The 24,282-nt window shown below is 38.5% G+C and overlaps 1 protein-coding gene across 3 annotated transcripts in view; it reads left to right on the plus strand.

Moving 5' to 3' along the window:
* The first annotated feature begins 5,047 nt into the window (after positions 1-5,047).
* ZC3H7B (zinc finger CCCH-type containing 7B) overlaps positions 5,048-24,282 on the plus strand; it is a 66,580-nt gene continuing 47,345 nt past the window's right edge. For 2 of the 3 annotated variants that reach the window (XM_089523702.1, XM_089523703.1), the window contains exons 1-5: positions 5,048-5,247; positions 5,541-5,565; positions 15,880-15,940; positions 19,028-19,061; positions 22,215-22,412. In XM_089523702.1, coding sequence (XP_089379828.1) covers positions 5,559-5,565; positions 15,880-15,940; positions 19,028-19,061; positions 22,215-22,412 — 300 coding nt within the window. In that variant the 5' untranslated portion in view covers positions 5,048-5,247; positions 5,541-5,558. The remainder of the gene's footprint in view (positions 5,248-5,540; positions 5,566-15,879; positions 15,941-19,027; positions 19,062-22,214; positions 22,413-24,282) is intronic. The other variant, XM_089523705.1, reaches the window with a different exon arrangement.

Here is a 24,282-nt window from a genome sequence, read left to right on the forward strand (position 1 = left end):
AATTTAAGCATGTTAAAAAGAGAGTACTGACAGTGAGAATTACTGTTGTCTGTGAGAAGTGGAGAAGGTTCTTGAACCTTTAATGGTTGTGCAGAAGAGGGGATTTCAGCAGGTGTTATTTGTCATAAACCCATGTACGGAGAATATCAGATAACAATCAATTTATTTTTCTATGCAACCATTAAAGGTCCTTTCTAGTTTCCATTCTAGCATTCCTACTTTGTTTATATACTTGACTTAACTCACATAATTATAACTGAAAGTTACTGAAATTGTTAGCTAGTAGTCTTCCTACTAGCTAAGCTAATTGTGAGGTATAGATTTTTCTATGTACCAAAGTACCAAATCAAATTAATCAGGGCAAAACAAGTGAAGGAGCAATTTCCGATTTATTAACTACAATCTTGCAAGAAGGGGTGTCTCAGACAAGTAGGCACACCTGTCTGAGGTTTTACACAACATTTATTAGAAATTTTCTGTTATGATATTTTTATCACAGTTTTCATTGGCCAGATCAAGACATGTGATCAAGACCATCTTTTCATGTATGTAACATCTGGAGGGAGCAAGCTTGTTTTCTGCTGCTCCAGAGAACAGGACCTGGAACAATGGATGCAAGCTCCAGGAAAAGAGATTCCACCTCAACGTTAGGAGGAACTTCCTGACAGTAAGGGCTGTCTGACAGTGGAACACACTCTTTCCTCGGAGTGTAGTGGAGTCTCCTTCTTTGGAGATCTTTAAGCAGAGGCTGGATGGCCATCTGTTGGGGATGCTTTGATTGAGAATTCCTGCATGGCAAGGGGTTGGACTGGATGGCTCTTGTGGTCTCTTCCAACTCTACGATTCTATAATTCTATGATTCTACGATCTCCTCCCATAACATATTTCTTCATACATCTCATGACCATTTAAATTAGGAATTTTCTATGAAAGGGTGGTACAGGACTATGTATTGACTTCATTATGCAGGCTCAGTTTGAGATGTTTTTTAGATGTTGAACTTTAACTCACCCTAGTTAAAAAAAATAGTGTTCTTGGCAATTAATGAGAATGCAGCTCCCTTATAGTTTCAGACTGGTTTGACTCCCCTTTGTAAAGCTGTCATTGAATCCCAGGTGCAGACAAAAAGAATTTTTCTGTGAACCCTTTTTTTGAAATATATTTGCTACATTTGTAATACAAGTCTAGTTAGTCTTAATATAGCCAGAAAAAGATACTATTTATTCAGTTTGTTTTACAAAATAACTAAGCCCAGCATACTTTATAAATGTAATTTCTTCGTTATCAAAGATATAACCCCCCCTTTTATTCTTGCAAAGTAATGTATTTAATAGATAACAATGTTCAAGTGATCGGTATATTTAGAAACTTACAGCCCAACAAACTTTTATAAAGTGAACATGATATAAAAAGCTCATCTAATAACTATTTATTTTACTAACTTATATTTTTATAAAACTGCCTTTCAGTTAAAGGGCCTCAGCCTTTGACCTTAAGATTAATCCTTTAAGTGATTTTAAAGTTAAAGGAAAAAACTTTAAAGGTTACACATGGTTTAGACTTTTGTTCTATTAGATATATATTTATTATTATTATTATTATTTAATAGTATATATTTATATATGTGACTATCTATCTATCTATCTATCTATCTATCTAATAGAATATGGTTATATAGTCTTACATGATTGCTATTCTATTTATGTGTTTTTAACTTTTTTTTTTAACTGTTATGTGTTTGATTCAAATCAATTTCTCTCACTAATTAACACAGATGATAGAATCTATGGTGCTAAAATGGGAATTTCCTATTTAATCACTTCACTGTCTTGTATCCTCTGCAGGTTCAACAGTATGTATTGCATACTTGACATATATACCTAGATATATATATACTTATACTTAGATAAGATTTGATGCACGTGACAAAGTAGAATTCAGTCTGTGACAACTCAATTGGTAATAATGTTGTTACAGTTTAAATACTATAAAATCCTTTGTCAAGAGCTGGAATTACTTTAAAAAGTAACTAGTGACCATTATAATTACTGTATACAGTTGGTATATAATCTACAACCTCCCCTGCAGCAATTATAACTATATAACTCCTCTATCTAAATACTACAACCCACTGGCCCAGGGTACAAAACATTCATTCTTTCCTGGACCTACCATGTCTTTTCTCATAATTGACAGCAAGCTATGCAGTAACAACAGTTGTCACAATAGAGTCAGCAGTGGAAACATGGCTGCATCTGCACTGCAGAAACAATCCAATTTGATACCACTTTAATCGCTATGGCTCAAAGCCATGGAATTCTGGGAATTGTAGTCAGTTGTGGCACTAGAGCTCTCTGACAGTGAAAGTTAAATATCTCACCATACTGTGAGTGATGTCACAGTACAGTCATCCCTCCATATTTACAGCTTTGATATTTGCAGATTTGATTATTTGATATATGGAGGGACAACTGTATTGTGACAAACTGATGTCAAACTGATGTCAAACTGGATTATTTCTGCAGTGCAGATGCAGCCCATATGCTGTTCCTTCTCCACAGACTACTGTAAAGATAACAGTTACTAAGGCCTGAATCCTATTGGTAGTGCTAACTAGAGTTTGAATAAATTAAGTGTTAATGGGGTCACCATAGGTGACTTGAAGGCATATATCCAAATGTGAGTTCACTATTCAACAAGTGATTCAGTAGGTTAACTTTAGCCACTTATACTACTAGAGATGAGGTTCTTGCTCATTATAAGGTTACAACTATGTGAGTCTTGAAGATGCCTAGAATCATAGAGTTGGAAGAGACCACAAGGGCCATCTGGTCCAACCCCTTGCCATGCAAGAATTCACAATCAAAGCACTCCCGACAGATGGCCATCCAGCCTCTTTTGGAAGACCTCAAAAGAAGGAGACTCCATCACACTCCAAGGGAATGTGTTCCACTGTTGAATAGCTCTTACTCTCAGGACATTCTTCTTAACGTTGAAGTGGAATCTTTTTGTCTGTAGCTTGCATCCATTGGTTTGGGTCCTATTCTCTGGAGTAACAGAAAAAAAGCCTGCTCCATCCTCAATGTGACACCCCTTCAAAACAGGGCTATCATATCACCTAATAACAATCTCTTCTCCAGGCTAAACATACCCAGCTCTCTAAGTCTCTCCTCATAAGGCATGGTTTCCAAGCCCATCACCATTTTGGTTTCCTTCCTCTGGACACGTTCCAGCTTTTCAACATCCTTTTTGAATTTTGGTGTCCAGAACTGGACATAGTATTCCAGGTGAAGCCTGACCAAAGCAGAACAGAGTGGCATTATTAGTTCCCTTGATCTAAACACTATACTTCTATTGATGCAGCCTAGAATTGCATTGGCCTTTTTAGCTGCTGCATCACACTGTTGACTCATGGTCAACTTGTGGTCTACTGGGACTCATAGATCCCTTTCATATGTAGTCTTGTTAAGCCAGGTGTCCCCATCCCATATCTATGCCTTTAATTTTTTCTGCCTAAGTGCAGTACCTTACATTTTTCCTCGATGAAGTTAATTTTGTTAGTTTTGGCCCAGCTTTCTACTCTATTGAGGTCATTTTAAATTTTGATCCTCTCTTCCTCCTCTGTTAACACAGTATTCCGGTCTTGAAGGAGATGCCGAGTATCTCTATGCAGACTGTGATATTTCCTCCATTATTTAGCTGTCATAAACACACATACACACACACATACACACACACATATATAGTCTCTTTTTGCTTTCTTTGCAGGTGGTTTTCATGTGTCAGTCCAGCATCTGATGTTACTAAGTGACAAGGAAATCTCTGCACCTATGCTTTTTCTTTTGCTCTACATCCTTACCAAATGTTTAATAGCAGTTATACTCAGAAACAAAGCTGTGTTAGTTTGGAATCTCAGTATGCAAAATGATCTTGCAGCACCTTTGAGACTTACTGTGCGAAAGAAGTTGTGGCACACAAAGTGAGTCTCAAAGGTGTTGCAAGATCCTTTTGCATTTTATTGTTGGTAACTGCCTTTGCATAGATCTTGACCCATGGCGACCTTATGGATGAGACATCTCCAGCCCCCCCCCTCGTCCTCTACTGCTCTGTCCAGCTCCTGTCCACTCATATTTGTGGTCCCTTTAATTAAGTCCATCCATCTAGCATGTGGCCTTCCTCTCTTTCTACTTCCCTCCATCTTTCCTAACACTGTTGTCTTTTCCAACAATTAATTCCTTTTCATGATGTGTCCAAAGTATGACAGTCTTAATCTTGGCATCTAGAGATATTTTTGGCTTGATCTGCTCTAGGACCCATTTGTTTGTCCTTTTGGCTGTCCATGGAATCCTTAGCACTTTTTTCCAGCACCACATCTCAAATAAATGGATTTTCTTCTTATCTTTCTGACTGTCCAGGTCTCACATCAATACATTGGCCTGTATGATTCTGACTTTTGTGCTGAGTTGTATGTCTTTGCGTTTTAGGAGCTTTTCTAGCTCTTTCATAGCCGTCATTCTTAATCTTCTACTGATTTCATGGTTGCAGTCCCCATTCCGATCATTGTTTGATCCCAGATATGAGAACTCTTTTACTATTTCAATTTCCTCATTGTCTAGTTTGAATGTGTGTAAGTTCCCTGTGGTCATTATTATTGTTTTTCTTATATTCAACAGTAAACCTGCCTTTGCACTTTCTCCTTTGATCTTCCTTAGTAGTTAATAATAATAATAATCAAATTTGTTCCTGTGAGGTTCTCTGCTACTATTATGGTGTCGTCAGCATATCTCAGATTGTTGATATTTCTTCCCTCTATTTTCACTCCTCCCTCTTCCATGTCCAAGCCTGCTTTCCTTACAATATGTTCTGCATATAAGTTGAATAGGTAGGGTGATAGGATGCAGCCTTGTCTGACTCTTTGCATACATACATACTACTAGTAGTGGTGTACGTGAGAGAGGGAAAAAGTGGTCCTTAGGACCTAGAGGGATCCCAAGGAAGCATTTTGCTTGGCTGATGAGGCTGAGCTTGGGAAGACCTGGAAATGAAAGTAAAAAAGACCAAGAGGCACATGGAAGGAGCTGCTGCAGTTGCAGCTGGCACAGAATGCAGCCATCTGTAATTAAATAACAATTAGTTAATATTATTACTCACCGTAATAATGCTCTAATAATATCTCTAGTAATACCATATTATTTATCAAGGCAAGGTGATCCCAGTGCAAAGGGGGAATATAATCAAGCAGAGGAGGTGAGTTGGTTGTGTTTTGGTTGTTTATTTTTAATGGGGAAAGAAGGCAGGCGAGGGAGGATAATATATAGAAAAATACCCCTGAAGCAATACTGTGTGGGTTTGCAAAAGAGTATTGGATTAAAGATAACCCTTAATCCTGTCCAGAAATTGTATTAAAATACAGTTTCAGATATACCTTGCTTCTTTAAAAATGCAGTTTGGAATAAATAAATAAAAATTGCAGTTTGGAATCAATATGCAATTTGGAATAAATAAATAAAATGTCCCAATTTGTTTTTTTCTGGGGCAAGATTGGAAGAAATTAGGAAATGAATGGTGAGCAGAGAAGCTTTCCAATCTGTTGAGGATTTCCTACTATTTTTTGTTAGTCTGCAGTTCATTTAATATTTGGTGCTTTTCTTCCTTTATTTGCTATTTCCGTTACAAACCTTTTTACCCATGTTCAGCTGCAGAAGAAAGGTTGGATTGTTTGCTTGATCTGGTATTCATAATGTGACTTTTACAAAGTTAAGTAAGGGAGCAAAACAGAAATGTTTCCTTTTTAAAGAAAAGAAAAGTTCTGCAATGTTATTTCAACCTGGAAACCCCCTGGGATAGTTTATTGCAAGTTTAGGAACAATAGGGTTAGTAAAGTAGGGAGATTGCGGCTCCCAAAGGCAGCTGGTGCTTTCTTGGCTACTTCCACCACCGAGGTGCACCTAATGCCGGCCACCTTTGCTACGCGAGTCCGGGGATTTGAGGCCTTGAGAATTAATGTTGCTCCAGTAGAATCTAAACACATGAATTGTGGCTTTTAAAGCACCCTAGGAGTGAACTAAAGACAGTATTTCGCGTGAGGAGGACAGTGAGGCAACAAAAAGGTGGAAAAAGGAGTAATTGGACTCAAAAGGGTTACATTCCCCCATATTGAGGTTACAAATGGCTTTCAGTTGCCTGTTGCACTGCCATGATGCTGAAAATATGCAGGAAAAGGTGGAGATGGAACTCTAAGGCGGTGGGAAATCTGTTCAAATAGTTGCTGAGAAGAACAAAATGTAAAACATCAATGTCTTGGAGGTACCCTTTGGGTGGATATAGGAGGAGACTGGACATGGTCCTACAATTTTTCTCAAAGGGCCTACATTTTGTGGTGCCTTTGTCCTCCTTTCTGGGACACTTGGTTCCCCTGAGTCCAAACTGTTAAAATATAAAGACTAGAAGATGAGTATTACAAAAAATATAATCTTAAATTTTTGGAGTTCTAGCCCAAACAGGGTGGCTAGGCACCCTCCTTTTCCAGGACATGCCCTACATTTAAAAACATTCTTCAGTATTTGGAGTTTTACTCCAGACAGGGTGGCCAGGCATTCTCCTTTTCCAGGACACCCCCTACATTTCAGCCTTCTCTCCAGGAGGAGGAATTCTAAAATGTCCTCCCTTTTGAGCAGGACATTTCTCATGGTTTCCAAATCTTCCAAGAAGCATGAATTTATATTTCTAGGAGTGTTTTTAGCCTTTAGTTGGTAATGTCCTGCATTTTTATTGAAGGTCCTGCATGTTGTGGTGCCTTGTCCTTCTTTTTGGTGAGGACATCTCGTCGCCCTGACTCCAAAAATATTAAAATATAAGTTTGTTGGCTGCAGGTAACCTGTATATCTATCATTCGGTGTGCAAAACAGCACAATTTGCATAAGACCAAGGGATGTTGTGCTCCTGTGGACTACTGTCTATATGGTTTCTATAGGGAGCCTCCATAATGGTCCTGTAATAACCAGTGCAATCTTCCAGTCTGGATGGATAATGCAAACTGTGGTATTATCCAAATGTTCTGGCTTTGAGAAAGGTTTGGAAACACTGAGATTCAATAAATAGGTATTCCTTGTTGTTTTGTGGGCTAAAATACACTTTTGGGGCCATTTTGCTGTCATGATTTCCAAGCATTTATTTTGCAGGTTTGTATCTTCCCAGTATTATCCAAGATTCTTGGGACTGTGATAATTAAATGGGAAAAGGTTGCTCCTTCATGTTCTGGATACTTGATAAACAGACTGTTGTGTGGTAGATTGCATTTGCAGTAGTTGTTTGCAGATGTTCTGAGGTTCATGATTTTAGTGGGCTGATGATATTTGGTATTGCTTACAATCTTGAGATGAGGGCCATGCAGAGGAATGTTGTATTATATCCAAAACACACTGCAGGAATAATGCAGTTTGAGACCACTTTAAGTGCCTTGGCTCAATGCTAGGGAATTCTGGGAACTGTAGTTTTGTGAGACATCTAGCCTCTGAGAGAGCGCTGGTGCCACAATAAACTTCAATTCCCAGGATTTCCTAGTACTGAGCCAGGGCAATTAAAGCACTTTCAAACTGGATTATTTCTCTGTATTTTGGACCATAGTAGAATCATAGAATCGTAGAGTTGGAAGAGACCACTAGGGCCATCCAGTCCAACCCCCTGCCATGCAGGAAATCCAAATCAAAGCATCCCTGACAGATGGTCATCCAGCCTCTGTTTAAAGACCTCCAAGGAGGTCTTTGGATTAAAGTATAATAGATGCAGGAACCTGGTAGAAGAGAAGGTAGCAGAAATTGGTCATAATATTGTATAGATCTAAGTGTTGGAGCATATAGATTGGAAATATACCTTTCTCTTCTGTTTTACATATTTCCCTATACGGTAGTAGCAGATGTTGTATATGTTTGTCAAAATGGAAGAAAAACTTGATTTTTAAAAAAGAAGAAGCTATGACAAAATATATAGTGCAGTAATGCCATTTATATACATGGTGAGTACTTTAGAGTGGCCTGGATGTTGTTAGACATTGCCTTGCTCTGCATAATAAAATTAAACTCCTTATTACTTAGGATGTGCAGAGTTAATAAAGTTGAAATGGCAAATACTGCTGAATGACTATAAATAAGATGGCAGTACGTATATGGACTGACAATCTCAGGGTCTTTACCACTGATTGCATCTGTTTCAAAATAAAATATATTTAAAGAAGACATGGGTCCAAAACATGCTGCAGAAATAATCCAGTTTGAGGCTGCTTTAACTGGCCTGGCTCAATGCTAGAGAAATATGGGAACTGTAGTTTTGTGAGCAGTGTGGCCAATGAGCCTCAAAGATATTTCCCGGCATGTTTTACCAAAATCCCGGAATGCCCCCCCCCCCAAATTACCCAGAATATTAAGTCAAAATCCCCAGAAAGTTCCCGTAATGTTAATATGGCGGATCTTTTGCAAATAAACGTAACCCTAGTTGAATAAAAAATAATTGTAACTTATATTAACTTTCAAAATTACCATTGAACCAAACAAAGAATCTTTGGGTCCTTCTAATACTTTTAAGATATTTATTTTGACATGAAGGGGGTCCAGGAAGCTTTGTGCCAAATAGAAACGTGTTAGGCTGCAACCGCACTGCAGAAATAATCCAGTTTGACACCCTGGCTCAGTGCTATGGAATCCTGGGAATTCTAGTTTTGTGAGACATTTAACCTTCTCTGTCAGTTGGTGTGATAACAAACTACAACTCCCAGGATTTCATAGCACTGGGCCATCGCAGTTAAAAACAGTATGAAACTGGATTGTCTCTGTAGTGAAGATGCAGCCTGAGACACATTGCAGAAATAATCCAGTTCAAGACCGCTTTAGCTGCCCTGGCTCAGTGCTAGGGAACCCTGGAAATTGTAGTTTTGTGAGACATTGAGCCTTCTCTTATCAGAAAGAGCTCTGGTGCCACAACAAACTACAGTTCCCAGGATTCCCTAGCACTAAGCCAGGAGAGTTAAAGCGGTCTCAAACTGGATTATTTCTGCAGTGTGTTTTGGACCTTAGTTACTAAAAATGCTCAAGGTCCAATCCATACTGCAGAAATAATCCAGTTTGAGACTGCTTTAACTGCCCTGGTTCAGTGCTAGGGAATCCTGGGAATTGTAGTTTTGTGAGAAAGAGCTCTGGTGCCACAATAAACTACAATTCCCATGCATCTGAGGAAATAGGCTTAAGTCTAGGAAAGCTCATGCTGCCAACTTTTCTTTCAATGAGTCTCAAAGGTGCTACAAGATCTCTCTATCATCATCACCATTATTATTATCATTATTAAATCCAAATGCACCTGAAGAAGTGGACTTAAATTGGCAACTCTGGCCTGTTACAGACAGCCAAAATAAAGCTGCTTCGAGTCACTTTGGAGGTATGGTATTTCAATGATGCATGAGCCCTACGGGTCTGGAAGCTTCACCAAAGCTGCACTCCAGTCCTTAGGACTGGAGCATGGCTTTGGTGTGGCCTTTGGACTCTTAGGACGCATGTATCATTGAAATACCATACCTTCAAAGTGACTCGAAGCAGCTTTATTTTGGCTGTCTGTAACAGGCCACTGATATATTGTAGGGCAGACTCTTTCTGAGATCTGAAAACATGGAGGCAATTCCCTTGTCAAATCAGGGAATCCTGGGAATTGTAGTTTGTTGTGATGTACGTGTGTGTGTGTGTGTGTGTGTGTATGTTTATATGTGTGTGTGTATATATATATTATGTGTGTGTATATGTGACTGTGTCTGTATGTGTGTGTGTATATATATATCTGTGTGTTTGTGCATGTATATATATATGTATATGTATATATGTCTGTGTGTTGTGTGTATATATGTGTGTGTATATATTATGGCTGAGCTTTTCTTGAGGGCGGGGCGACCACTCTCCTCTCTGATTGGCTGAAAACCATTAGTGTGAATCCAAACAGGAGTGGTTGCTCTGGTAGCCTCTAGCTCTCAGGGCTGGAACAGAAAAGTCCCTGAATCCTCCTGGAATAGAGCCAGACACGGAAATCAAACAGAAAGCACTTAAAAATAATATTCCAATTCCCGGGAGAAACGCCCGAAATTGACAACACTGTTTGTGAGACATTTAGCCGCCTCTGTCATAGTGCTCTAGTGCCACAATAAACTACAATTCCCAGGATTTCCTAGCATTGAGCCAGGGCCATTAAAGTGGTATCAAACCAAATTATTTCTGCAATGTGCTAAAGAAACATATGAATTGTAAACTGATCTCTGTCAGGTTGATGTGAACAGTATACATAGTATGTAAATTATTTGCAGTTAAAACAAGGGCAGGTTTTTTAAAAAGAATTTCAAACAGTTTTAATGTCTCTCTTCCCCCCCCCCCCCAATAGGAAAAAAGAGGTATTGTATGAGGAATAAATACATAACATAGTCTAAACAATATATAAAAAACTAGTAGTAGATTTGTTGTATGTCATGAGGTTTGTGCTGAATCTCATTTTGATTTTACTTTTTGTGTTAAACTTCACCTTGTACTATGGTCTTTTGGTTTTAGCAAATAAAGTATTGATGAACTTTAAAGTATCCTGTTTCTACAAATCTGGATTTCTAATTCTTCAGATACAATTTGTTTTGTTGCACCTGAACAATTGAACTTTTTTTTTTAATTTGCTAAATGCAGCTAAGGTTAATTGAGAACAGCTTTTCCTATTCTGAATTTGTAATCTGAAATGTCAGAACACCATGCTGACTCATAACATACTTTGGTACTCTAAATCATTCTTTTGAATGGATTTAGTTGCTTGATTTCATCTCTGTATGCCTAGTGGCACTACTATAAAATTATTTCTTTTGACATATGTCTTCCATATTGTAAGCACTGGATGTACACTCAGAGAGAATAGAAGCCTGCTCTGCCATAAATTGGATTTTTAAAATTTTAAATTTGACTATTTCTGTGGTCTCTTGGAAATCAGGGACTGCATTTGAAGCTTGTTTCAAAAAAGGTGGGTGGGCACTTGGAGGTGTTAATGGAAAAATAATGCATGATTAACAGATAGAATCCTGACATCTAAGCAATTCTGCCTGTACTTTAAACATTCTCCAAAATGGACCCTTGGATTATTCTTGGATTTGGTTTCTTACCTGACAGTGTGAGTATGGCTCCTTTCATCGGTGTGTGAATAAAAAAAATTAGGTGTGCATCTTACCTTTTGTTCTTTAAAATCACACTTCATGGTTGCAGATGAAGAAGTAGTGAAATGTTCTCTGAAGATGCCAGCCACAGACGCTGGCGAAATGTCAGGAATGAAGTCTTCTAGAACATGGCCACAAAGCCTGAAAAGACCACAAAAAACAGTTAAATGCTTTTTCTAAAGCTGAAGAAACCAGAGGTGGTTAGAGTAAGAGTTGGTCACTGTGCAGACCCAGTCCATTGGACCTGATGTCAATTGAGGATGGGGTATTAGTACACCATTTGTAGTTGTTGTTGTTTTTATTTATGCCCTACTTTCCCCCCAAGATTGGAACTTAGTTGAGGCCATTTTTGGACTAAGGAGATATAGTAGACTTCATTGTCATTTTACAGCAAACTGGGAACTGCAATTCCCAGCAGCCTAGCCAGCATAACTGAGGGTGAGGAATGGTGGGAGTGGCAGTACAAAATTATCTGGGGGGCTACATACCATAATTCCTACTTATTGGTCTGTTGTAACATATTATGACAGGTAGAAGCCTTAGAAGGGCTTATGGTTGGATCTGACGGCGATTCTGTTGATGCCCTGACTAACATCTGGGACAATGATCTCTCCAGGGCTATACACAGTATCGCTCCTAAGCGTCCTTTCCGGCCTGCTTCCAATAGAAGACCATGGTATACAGAAGATCTCCGAGAAATGAAGCGGGCTGCGCAACAACTAGAACGCAGCTGGCGGAGACACCAGCGCTTATCCGAGAAGACACTCCATGAGGCTCATTTGAAGTCATATGGAGTGGCAATAGACGCAGCAAAGAACTCCTTCTATGCTGCGCGTATTGCGTCTGCGGAGTCATGTCCAGCAGAGCTGTTCAGGGTGGTCAGGGAGCTGACTCAGCTTCCCCCCACCCTGAACCCTATTTTAGAACCAACTATAGCCTGCTGTGACGATTTTAACAACTTCTTTGCAGACAAAATCTCTCGAATAAGGGCTGATCTTGACGCTGGCATTTAAACAGAAACTATAGAAGAGGTATCCAGAGCTTCTGTGGACTCTATTAAACTGGATCACTTTGAGTTTGTTCATACCGATGAAGTGGACAAGCTTCTTGGAAGTGTTAGGAAGACGACATGCTCTCTCGATCCCTGTCCTCCTTGGCTGACCGTCCAGGGTGGTGATGCTATAACATTACTGTTACAATGTATAATCAATGCATCATTCAGGGAGGCAAAATTTCCATCAAGTCTAAAACTAGCAACAGTTAAACCATTGCTTAAAAAACCCTCCTTGGACCCCCTGGTAAGGAATAACTACAGACCGGTCTCATTGTTGCCATTTCTAGGTAAGGTGATCGAGAGAGCGGTCGCCGTCCAACTCCAATCTGGACCCATTTCAAACTGGCTTTAGAGCGGGTTATTGAGTTGAGACTGCCGTGGTCGCCTTAGTCGATGATCTCCGTCTGGGCATCGACAGGGGAAGTGTGACCCTGTTGGTGCTTTTGGACATCTCAGCGGCTTTCAATACCATTGACCATGGTATCCTTCTGGAATGCCTGAGAGAGCTGGGCATCAGGGGCACTGCGCTCCAGTGGTTCCGTTCCTACCTCTTGGGCAGATTCCAGATGGTGCAGTTGGGGGACACTTGCTCCTCTAAGAGGGAACTGATATCTGGTGTCCCTCAGGGAGCTATTTTGTCCCCCACTTTGTTTAACATTTACATGAAACCACTGGGAGAGATCATCCGGAGACACAGGGTGCGGTGTTATCAGTACGCTGATGACACCCAAATATGCTTCTCTGTGTCCCCAACTGATGCAGTGACTAAGGATGGTGTCTCTCCTCTGAATGCCTGCCTGGAGTTGGTAATGGGCTGGATGAGGGAAAACAAACTCAGCCTGAATCCAGAGAAAACGGAAGTACTGGTGATAGGTCCCCCAGGCCTTAGAAAGGAAATTTATCCACCTGTCCTGAACGGGGTCACACTTCCCCTGAAGGACGAAGTTCGCAGTTTAGGAGTACTTCTGGACTTGTCTCTGCAGTTGACATCTCAAGTAGATGCGACGGTCAGAAGTGCTTGCTATCAACTTCGGTTGATACGCCAACTGCGGCCCTTTCTGGGCCAAAGGGACCTTGAAACTGTGGTACATGCTCTGGTAACCTCTCTATTAGATTTCTGTAATGCGCTCTACATGGGGCTACCCTTGTATCAAGTCCGGAAGCTTCAATTAGTACAAAATATGGCAGCCAGATTGGTCACTGGTGCATCCAGGTTTGACCATATAACACCTATCTTGAAAGATCTTCACTGGCTGCCCATTCGCTTCTGAGCGCAATACAAGGTGTTGGTCACTACCTATAAAGCCCTACATGGCTTGGGCCCGAGTTACTTGAGGGACCGCATCTCCCCATATGATCCGCCCCACACACTCAGAACATCTGGGAAGAACTTACTGGTAATTCCACCTTCCACATATGTTGCCACATCCCAGATGGCCTTTTCAGTGGTGGCCCCACGGATGTGGAATGATCTACCTGAGGAGCTCCATCTGACAACCCCCCTAGAAACATTCAAAAAGAGGCTTAAAACTCTTCTTTTTTGTCAAGCCTTCCCCCCTGAAGAATGAAGTTATCTACCCTGTTGCCATCAATTCCCTGCTTACCCTTGAAGGCGAATGATTGTGCTTAGAGTTCTGTAATTTTATGGTTTTAATTGTCTGTACACAGCTTTGATCTGTTGAAAAGCGGTATATAAATAAAATTTATTATTATTATTATTATTATTATTGTTTTGAATAATGGAGGAGAATGGTGTCAGTCTCTCTTTTTTTTAAAAATTACTAGTTTGCGTTCTAGTTAAAGATGGAATCTTCTATTTATGATTTCCAAAACTGATCTAGAATGCCAGGATAGCACACCTGTTTTATCTCCTAATTTGAGGGTCCTATGGTGTCTTTTCAAAGAAGCTTTTTAAAAAAATATGTTCTCACTTAATTCTGAGCTTGTTTTGATTTTTAGACTACGATACAGGTGGAGCATCCCTAATCCAAAAGCCTTCTAAAATTAAAACTTTTGAGTGCTGACTTGGCACTTTGAGGCTTAAATTTTGAAATATTTTGGATTTTGATTTTGCAATACAACGAGTAGTATGTACCTGCACTGTCTTTGCAAGGCTGGAAAGAGACACAGCTGGAGAGAGAAGTGAGAATTTGTGAAATGGCAGGAGGCATAAATTCGCACCAAGCACTACACTTGGATTCCCCCCATTTCACAGATTTCCACATCTCTGTCCAACTGCGCATCTCTCTCCAGCCTCACAAATACAGTACAGGTACATACTATGCTACTTTTTATTCCAAAATCCCCCCAAAATCCCAACTCCAAAAGACTTCTGGTCCCAATAGATCAGGGCTTGGATCTAAACTGCTTTAGTTCATTGTAGAAAAGTAGCTTTAAAAATCATAATTAGATCACCAAACTGGTAAAAGTGGGAAGAGTCCTACTGGATTAGATCAAAGGTCTATCTTGTCAGTCATCATCGATGGTGATGATAATGTTAAGACAGATCTCTTCTGGCAAGCCTATCCACCCAATTTTCTGTAAAGACATCATTCACTCTTCTATTCAAGATCAGAATATTATATCTTATAATTGTTTGACTACTGTTTTTAACTATTTTAATGCTTGAAAATTATATGTTTTATTTTTGTATCTTATTGATATTATTGGGTTGTAATCCCGCCTCGATCCACCTGGGAGAGGTGGGGAAATATAAATAAATGTTGTTGTTATTATTATTATTATTATTATTAATGTCATGCCTTTTCCCACTTTTTGAAAGCATGACCTTTAAAACAAAAACAACAAAAAGTACAGCACATTCTAATGGGTCCTTGTCCCTGTATAATCAACCTTTAAAGGCCTGCTAAAACAAAAAGGTCTTCTGTCTATGTAAGGATAGCAAGGAGAGAGCCAGTCTTAACCTAGATAGGATGTTCCAGAGCCTGTAAGGAGCCAGCAAGAAGGCCCTCGTCTGCTGTATTTCTACAGAATGTACCTGTGAGGATTGTGGGAGAGAGAGAAGGGCCTCCCTATGACATCTCAAAGCATGTTCAGGTTCATATACAAGCAAATACAATCCGGTCCTTCAGATAACTTGGGCTTGAGCTGTATAGGGCTTTATAGATCATAGCCAGACATTCAGATGTCCCCAGAAATAGACTGCAACAAGTGATCTAAGTGTTCCCCAGTTTAGAATCTGGCTGCAACTCTTTGGGTCAAATTCAGTTTCTGAACACACTTCAAAGGCAACAGTAGGACCTCAGTATCCGCGGATTTGCCATCCGTGGATCTGAGCATCCACAGATAGCAAGCCCGCATTGTCCTCAGTGGTGGTGCATGCACATGGCTGTGTTGCCATTAGAGCCAGCCCCCATTGCCTCCAGTGGCGGCGCATGGCCATGCTGCAGTTGGGGACAATGGGACGAGGGCTTACCTGAACTCCCCAATGGTGGCGTGAAATTTGGTTGAGAAGAGGAAGAAAAAATAGTACATTTTGGGAAAGGGATATGAAAACTGATGTATGGTAATTGTCAATGTTGGAACTTTGGTTGAGTTGTTTTTCATAAACTCTAAAGATTTGATAACGTGCTTTCCCCCCTCATTGCAGTGTCTGTAATGGAGAGACAAAAAAGGAAAGAGGAAATAGAGAAAGGACTTCAGTTCATTCAGTAAGTGAAGATATTTGGAATTTGACATTTCCTTCCAATGTGTGAGGTATAGATTTCTCTAAGTACCAAAGTACCAAATTATATTAATCAGGACAAAACAAGTGAAGCAGCAATTTCCAATTTATTACGGTTGGCCCTTCTTATACACTGATTTTTTATACATGGATTCAAGCATCCACAGTTTGAAAATGTTCCAAAAAAGTATAAATTTCAAATATCAAACCTTGATTTTCAGTTTTTATAAGGGACACCATTTTGCTATGTCATTATATTTAATAGGACTTGAGCATACACGGATTTTGTTATACACGGGGGATCTTGGAACCAAGCCCCAGCGTATAACAAGGGTCTACTGTAATTACAATCTTACAAGAAGGGGTGTCTCAGGCAAGGAAGCACGCCTGTCTCAGGTTTTACACGGTATTTATAAGACATTTTCTGTTACAATATTTTTATCTCAGTTTTCATTGGCCAGATCTAGACATGTGATCAATTTCAAGACCACCTTTTCATGTATGTAAAAACTCCACCCATAACATATCTCATCATACATCTCATGACCATTTAAATTAATCATTATACATTCATGGGTGTGTTTACTAATATTCATCTAATTTATTAGACATGCTCAGTTAGATTTTGGTGTGAACTTTAAATCACCCTAGTTAAAAAAAACTGTGTTCTTGGCAGCTAGTGGGAATGAAGCTCCCTTATCGCTATCTTAACCCCCCTTTGTCCTTGAATTCCAGGTGCAAATAAAGAATATCTCTTTAAAGCTTCTTTGTCTAATTTGTTTTAATATAGCCAGAAAAAGATACTATTTATTCAGTTCATGTTTTATAAAATAATTAAACCCAGCATATCTTATAAATGAATATAAAAGTTACTTATGATTAAAACTATAAAAAATAACCCCATTATTCTTAACATTGCTCAAATGTTTTATATATTTACAAATTTAAAGCCCAGTATACTTTTTATAAAGTCAACATGATATAAAAAGCTTATCTAAAAACTCTTTCTTTTACTAATTTATATTTTTTATAAAATTCTCTTTCAGTTAAAGGGCCTCAGCATTTGACCTTAAGATTAATCCCTTAAGTGATTTTAAAGTTAAAGGAAAAAACTTTTAAGGTTACGCAGTTTAGCCTTTTGTTCTATTAGAAATATATTTTGATCATAATAGTATATATATATATATATATATGTGGTTCCTTACTATCTATATATAATCTAATTATAGCATATAATTATATAGTCTTACATGATTTCTACTCTGTTCATGTGTTTCTAACTCTTATTAAATCTTATGTGTTTGATTCAAATCTATTTCTCTCACAATGGAAGCTCAACAAATGTGTAGAGTAAATGTTGCTTTCATAAATAACAGTATAAATACAAAAGCCAGTTTTAAAAAAGAAAATCACTGAAATCAAATCTCAGTTTCAAGCAACCAAAACCTATTAAATCAGTAATTTCAGAATGGCTCTATAAATATCCTGCCATTACAGAAATGGCAGTTGATACATAAGAAAATTTGAGAGACCCCAAGTGAATGTATTTAATTTGTTACATTTGTAATGAGAACTGTTACATACTGCAAGTTTACAGCTTTGACTTTCAATTTTTGTTGTGCTTCAATGAATAAGACTATGAAAACCTGCTTGGTTTTTTCATTGATTTTTTTTTTAAATAGTCCAGTGTTTGCATAAATGGATTGTCCTGGCAGTTGATTATAGCTGGAAGCACTGGATTTGCATTCATGCTTGATCTCTACTTCCAGTTTACACATTCAGTGGTAAGAGGCATATATATATGTATATATGTCAGATTTAACTGGAATCTGTACTGTACTGCCTACAAACCTTTGTTAAATATCTAGGCATAGAAACTGCTTAGCTACATTTACCTCATTGGATTGGCAATCTAGGGGAAAACTTTGACTTTTCTCATTCCACTTGGGGGGAAAAGTTAGTTCCTTCTGTTCATGCACCTCAAATACTTGCTAGTTAATTGAACAACATACTTTTTGATTTAGTTAGTTAGAAATGCTCTCATTTTGTAGATGGGAATAATAATAATAATAATAATAATAATAATAATAATAATAATAATAATATCATCCTACCTTTCTTCCATAGTTGGGACTCAAGGTGGCTTACAATCTAAAAAACCCCCAGCAAAAATACAAAAAAAAAAAGAACATTAAAATGAGACTAAACTATTCACAGTAATAAAATTATTTAAAACTACACTTGAAAAGGTAAAAATGAAAAGCAATTAAAACAGTTCTGTCTAAAACAGTACAGAATTCTATATGATTGTTTTAATCTGAGTTTTTATTTGGATGGAAGTAGCTAACAAATACAAAATGGTCAAACGGATTCAAATCCTGGTCATAGGCCAACTACACTACAGGCTGCATAGCATTGTAGTAACCCCAATAATTGGTCATGTTGACTGAGGCTGATGAGAATGTTGCAGTCCAAAACTTCTGTAGGGCACACTAGGACATCTGCCCCACAGTATCTGATTGGTTCATTGCTCATTCATTAGACAGAAGATTTTATTTACTACAATGTAGTAACTTCAATTTCTTTGAAAGTCAAAAAGAAGTTTTAAACAAATAAACATCCCTGATCCGTTTTTAGCCCATATCTGTAGTTTTCTCAACATTGTTCCTTAAAACGTTCCATTTTGCACAGATAGTTGACACTGAAAGGGTGTGCCTCTGTAAGACCTTTCAATTTGGTAATGTGGAATTTTGTAGGAAGGTAATATTTTTGCTTCTGTATGTTAGTGTTGTACAGCCATAGATAAGTGTGAAAATTACAGTGGTAGTAGCCAAAAAGACAAGACAGTGCTCCACACAGAATGTTAGTGTAAATTAAGATGGTGAAAAAGTCTGCTAGATGTATTTTGCAAGCTTATCTTTGAAAGCTGACAAATGGATATGAAACAGCATATGAAGGAGATGTTCCCTGTCCATGATGATGTTGTAGATTTAGATTGACACCTTTATGCACACTAGATATGTATATTTATTTGCACACTTCTGCATTTCACGAGTTCTTTGTCTTCATCTAGGTCTACATTACCCCTAATTCAAGAAGATTATGAGGTAATTTTCCCCGTTTATTTAAAGTACCAAGTGACATGCATTGCTCTCTTGTCAAAACTGTAGCTATGGGTGGGGAGGGTAGGTAGTTTCCTGTTATGGCTGAATAGATGTCAGTGTATTTGAAAAAATAAATAATAATAATGAAAGGATTTATTTATATGCCGCCCAGTCACTGGAAATCTGGGCAGCTTACAACAGAGGGGATAATAGATGGTTCCCTGCCCTCAGGCTTACAATCTAAAAAGACACGACACAAAAGGAGAAGGGAATGGTGAGGGGGGGAGGGGATCAGGTCCAGCAGTTCTTCTCTCCCTCTGAGCCCTGGACCAAGGCAGATGGACCGGAGGGAGGGCTCTTCTTCTTCAGGCTAGCCCTGATGGAGCTGGGCCTGCCTGGTCAACTCCCTCGTAGGCCGGAAGATGACAGTTATGGAGGGAGGAGTCTCTGTAAATCTATAACTGGAGTAGAATTAAGCAAATGAGGACTTTGCAGTTTATCTATGTGGGAGGAACATGAATATATATTTTATTTAGTACAAATATTTTACTACTATTCTTTCAGTACATTTAAAGTTAAAAGATAGGCATACTCAAAAGTGTCTGCCAAAAACAACAAAACTCCAGAGCAAAATGAAAACATTATAAAAAACAGATACAGAAACTTAATATTCTCCAGAGATACTCAGAACCAAAGGTGTTTGGACTTAATGGATAAGGACAATACTTTGAATCATGCAACCAAGTAACAAGCAACACCTGCTGCAATTCCCTCTTTTATACAGCCATTAAAAGCCCAGCAGCCATTTCCAGTTTTCACTTTGGCAACCCTATTTGTCTTCCATAATTTAAGAGAAACTGCTGTCTCGACATTATTTTACTATGTTATGATTTTTTTTAAAAAAGATTTTACATGCCATCCCCTGCATTCTGGACTCTAACTTGGCACTTAACCTTCACTCTGTTTTCCAGATTGAAAGAAGAGACAAGCAAACCATTTTAACCATTATTCTATACAGTTATAGCACTATAATTTCACTTTAACTGCCATTGCTGAATCTGTGAAATCTTTGAGCTTGTAGTTTGATGAGGCACTAGAACTCTCTGGAAGATAATTCTAAATATTTCTCTCTAAATGGCAAATCTCACTATGACCAGCTCATTAAAATTAACCTGTAGTTTGTTCACTGTGATCTAGTTCACTGTTGATCACAGACATATGCTAAAATACCTTATTGTTTCACTGGGATTTGATAAAAAGAGGAAATAGCCTACTGAATTTATCTTCCCTGACAACTGGACAACTGTGTCCAGTTCTGGGCACCATAATTCAGGACAGATGTTGAAAGCTCAAACGTGTCCAGAGGAGGGTGACCAAAATGGTAAAAGGGCTGGATGCAATGCCCTATGAGAAGTGGCTTAGGAAGCTGGGTATGTTTAGCCTGGAGAAGACGAAGGTTAAGAGATGGCATGATAACCACTTCTAAATATATGAAAGGTTGTCCTATTGAAATTGGAACAAGCTTGTGTTTTTTGTTGTTGTTGTTGTTTTTGTTTTTTGATGCTCCAGAAACTACGACATGGGGCAGTGGATTTGAACTACAGGAAAAGGGAATCCACCTCTAAACATTAGGAAGAATTTCCTAATGATAGAAGCTGTTACAACAATGGAATAAACTGCCTTGGAGTGTGGTGGATTCTCCTCTTTTGGAGGTTTTTCAACAGAGGCTGGGTAGCCACCTGCCAGGAGTGCTTTGATTCCTGCATGGCAGAATGGGGTTGGATTGGATGGCCCTTGTGGTCTCTTCCAACTCTGTGGTTCTATGAACTTCACCAAACAATTTCATGTATATAGTAAACCGCTTGAGAGATAATGGTGAGTGTGGGAAAATAACTTCCATGAGGAGGGAAAAAACACTTCCCCAGTGCTACTTGCTGGAACTTCTAGAAGGAGCAGAACTATGGCAGCAGGCTGGTCACAACACCTCATCCTGTCCCAAAAGGCAGTCAGTCCTTAAGGACAACATGGTTGATGGTTCCAAAAACCAATGAAAGGTGAAGCAATAGAGTCATGCTGTTCTTCATTTCCTCCTGACCAAGTTTGTCAGAATGATAAACAGGACACCAGAAACCAAATGGAAAATGGAACCAGGAAATTAGCTTTATCCAAAAGTGCCTGGATGACCTGCTACCTGAAGCACTATGTAACAGTGATAGTTACGTTTAGGGCACATATTCACTGGAGGGAGCTATATTTGACCTTGTTGTCACACTTTGTCAACACAATGGTCTGTTACAGACTGCCAAAATAAAGCTGCTTCGGGTCTCTTTGGAGGTATGCTGTTTAAATGATGCATGCATCCTAAGAATCCGGAAGCTGCACCAAAGCTGCCCTCCAGTGCTTAGGAATGGAGTGTGGCTTTGGCGCGACCTCCGGACTCTTAGGACCCATGCATCATTTAAATAGCATACCTCCAAAGAGACCCGAAGCAGCTTTATTTTGGCAGTCTGTAACAGGCCAAAGTTTTACTATTAGCACACTTTACAGCACAGGCAACTGTATAGCAGATGGTAATACTATGGTTTTATTTAGTGTAAATGTGATGAGTTACAGGAAAAGCAGACTGTGCCCAGGCCACAGTTTCCCTACATTCACTAGTTTTTTATTACAAACCTGTAAGCAAGAGATATTTGGAGTTACAAAATAATGAACTTCTGAGTTAAATAAATAATAATAAATAAAACTTATTTATATCCTCTTCTGTAGCAAGAGAATCAGAGCGGCTCACACTAAAATGTCCACATACAATATAATACATAAAATTACAATATCCCCCCTTAAAAATGAATTAAATATATTACAATTAAAAGAGTTTTAAAATCAATTTATAATAAAGATAACATAAGCAGGGTGGAAGTAAATACCTGGTGTGAGGGGGTAATCAATCTGTGGCCGGGGAATTTATTTGGAAAAGGCCTGTTTTTTATGATGGACTGCAAATGGTAACTGAAATGTTGCTGGTGAATTTCTGCAAGGAGGTCCCCCCCCAACTCACAAAATCACATGCTTTGTGGTGGGAGAGGGATAAAAGATCCAAAAATACCTTGTAATTTTGTTACCAATTTTTACCTTCTCTCCCTGTGTTTCTTCCAACAGGCTTTTTTACAGAAACTGGTGCGAAACTTACTTGCAGAAGGCAATGATCTATTCAGAGAGAAAGATTTTAAGCTAGCGCTGGTGCAGTATGTAGAAGGGCTGAATGTGGCTGAATATGCAGCCTCAGATGAGGTGACCATTCCAGTGGATCTGCTATGCAACCTGTATGTCAACCGGGCTGCCTGCTACTTTTCCATGGTGCGTATTGTGGAGGCTGTTTCACACCTGCATGTACTTTATTCCTCACTGAGTGACTTGCAGCTGAGCTGTAACCTGACTCCATTGAAAAGAATTGCTGCAGTGCAATGATTTGGGGAGAAATCAGCATTTTTAGACTTGTCATGACTTGTTTGCATGTGGAAATCATTATTTGCTGTTGCATTCATGATATGGTGGCCATACATGAGAATTTTGAAGATTTTATAATTTTAATTTTAGAACAATAATAAATATAACAGGTATAAAGTCATTGCTTACGAACAATTCTTTTTAACACAGCAGTCAAACACAATAACCAGTTCATATTCAAGAAGGATTTCATCCAAAAATCCATCATCTACCATATATACTCAACTATAAGTCGACCTCATGTATAAGTCGAGGTAGGATTTGGGGTCAAAATTATGGATTTTGCTGTGACCCATGGATAGGTCGAGGGTAAAACTTGGAGGCTCCTTCAGTGTGTGTATGTCTGCGTATGGGAAGAGAGACTCTTACTGAGCCTTTGTTCATTGAGCTTTTGTTTCAGCCAGACGTAAGGGTGGGAGGGGGACTCAACAGCAATATCAATCAATCAATCAATCACCCAGAACTCTTTCTGCTTAGCTCTTTCTTGCTAAATTCCTCTCTGGGTGGCATGGGGAAATCTGAAAGAGCTGCTATCACATTTCCATAGTGACCCATAAATAAGTTAACCTGGGATTTTGGGGTCAATTTTTGGGCATACATTTTTAGACTTATAGACGAGTATCTCTATGTGATGACATCGTTAATAAAGTTGTACCAATTTGTAGCAAAGTAAGGTGTAGTATTAATTCCTTTTATTTCCTGTAAATTTCTTTTGTTCTCCCCCCCCCCCCCCCCCCCGCAATACCATTTTCCAGACTCCACTCATCCATCCTCTAATGTTAAGAACTTTCAGTGATTTTCAGTATTTTGTTATTTTTAAGTTTACAGAACCAGTAACATTGAAACTAGTTCTTTGTAGTTAGGTGCTTCATTTTTTCTCCTGAAATATTCACAATATCAGTCATGTGTCACTTGTCTGTATATTTTGACTACTGATGTCACTAATTTGATTGATCACTTTGTCCCCAAAGAACTTTACTTTTGTACAGTGCATACACATGTGAAGAACATACCTCCCTTTTTTCAGTTTTTCCAAGATAATGGATGATTGTATATTTATACAGATTGTTATTATTATTATTATTATTATTATTATTATTATTATTATTATTTTATACCAGTGCCATTGGTGTGCTGTTTTTAAAACTGATTCTTTTAATATGGCGGAAATATCTGGTACAGCTAACTTTATTTGTTTCTCAGAATTTATTTGTTTCTCCTAAGCTCCCTTTGCCCCTGTCAATTTTCCATATTGACTGTCAATTAGCCATTGATATATTTTTGATACATGTCCTTTAGATTTGTCATTTTCATACATTAACACTTCAATGAGTTCAGAGACAAAGCCATGTCGGTCTGGAATATCAGTATGCAAAGGAATTTGTAGCACCTTTGAGACTGTAAAAGAAGTTGCAGCATAAGATTTCGTAGACTTGGTCTACTTTGAAGTAGACCAAATAGACCTAGTAGAAGTAGTATTTCAAAGAGTGTTAAAGATCATTCTAGATGCGCCTTCATTTCTATAAATATTTTTGCCCAACAAAGGAATTTACATTTCATTCAACTACTTAGTTTCTAATTCTTGTATTTTCTCTTTAAATTTGCTGTCATTGTCGGCCCTATGAAAAGAGGTTTCTATCTCTACCTTTATTTTCTCATCCTCTAAATCCATTTTCCCTTCCTTTTGTATAAAATTTTGATGAGGTAAAACTGTTCTTAT

This window comes from Sceloporus occidentalis, unplaced genomic scaffold (genome assembly GCF_023333645.1).
Source record: "Sceloporus occidentalis isolate IW3139 unplaced genomic scaffold, rSceOcc1.0.p SCAF_5, whole genome shotgun sequence".
NCBI lineage: Eukaryota > Metazoa > Chordata > Lepidosauria > Squamata > Phrynosomatidae > Sceloporus > Sceloporus occidentalis.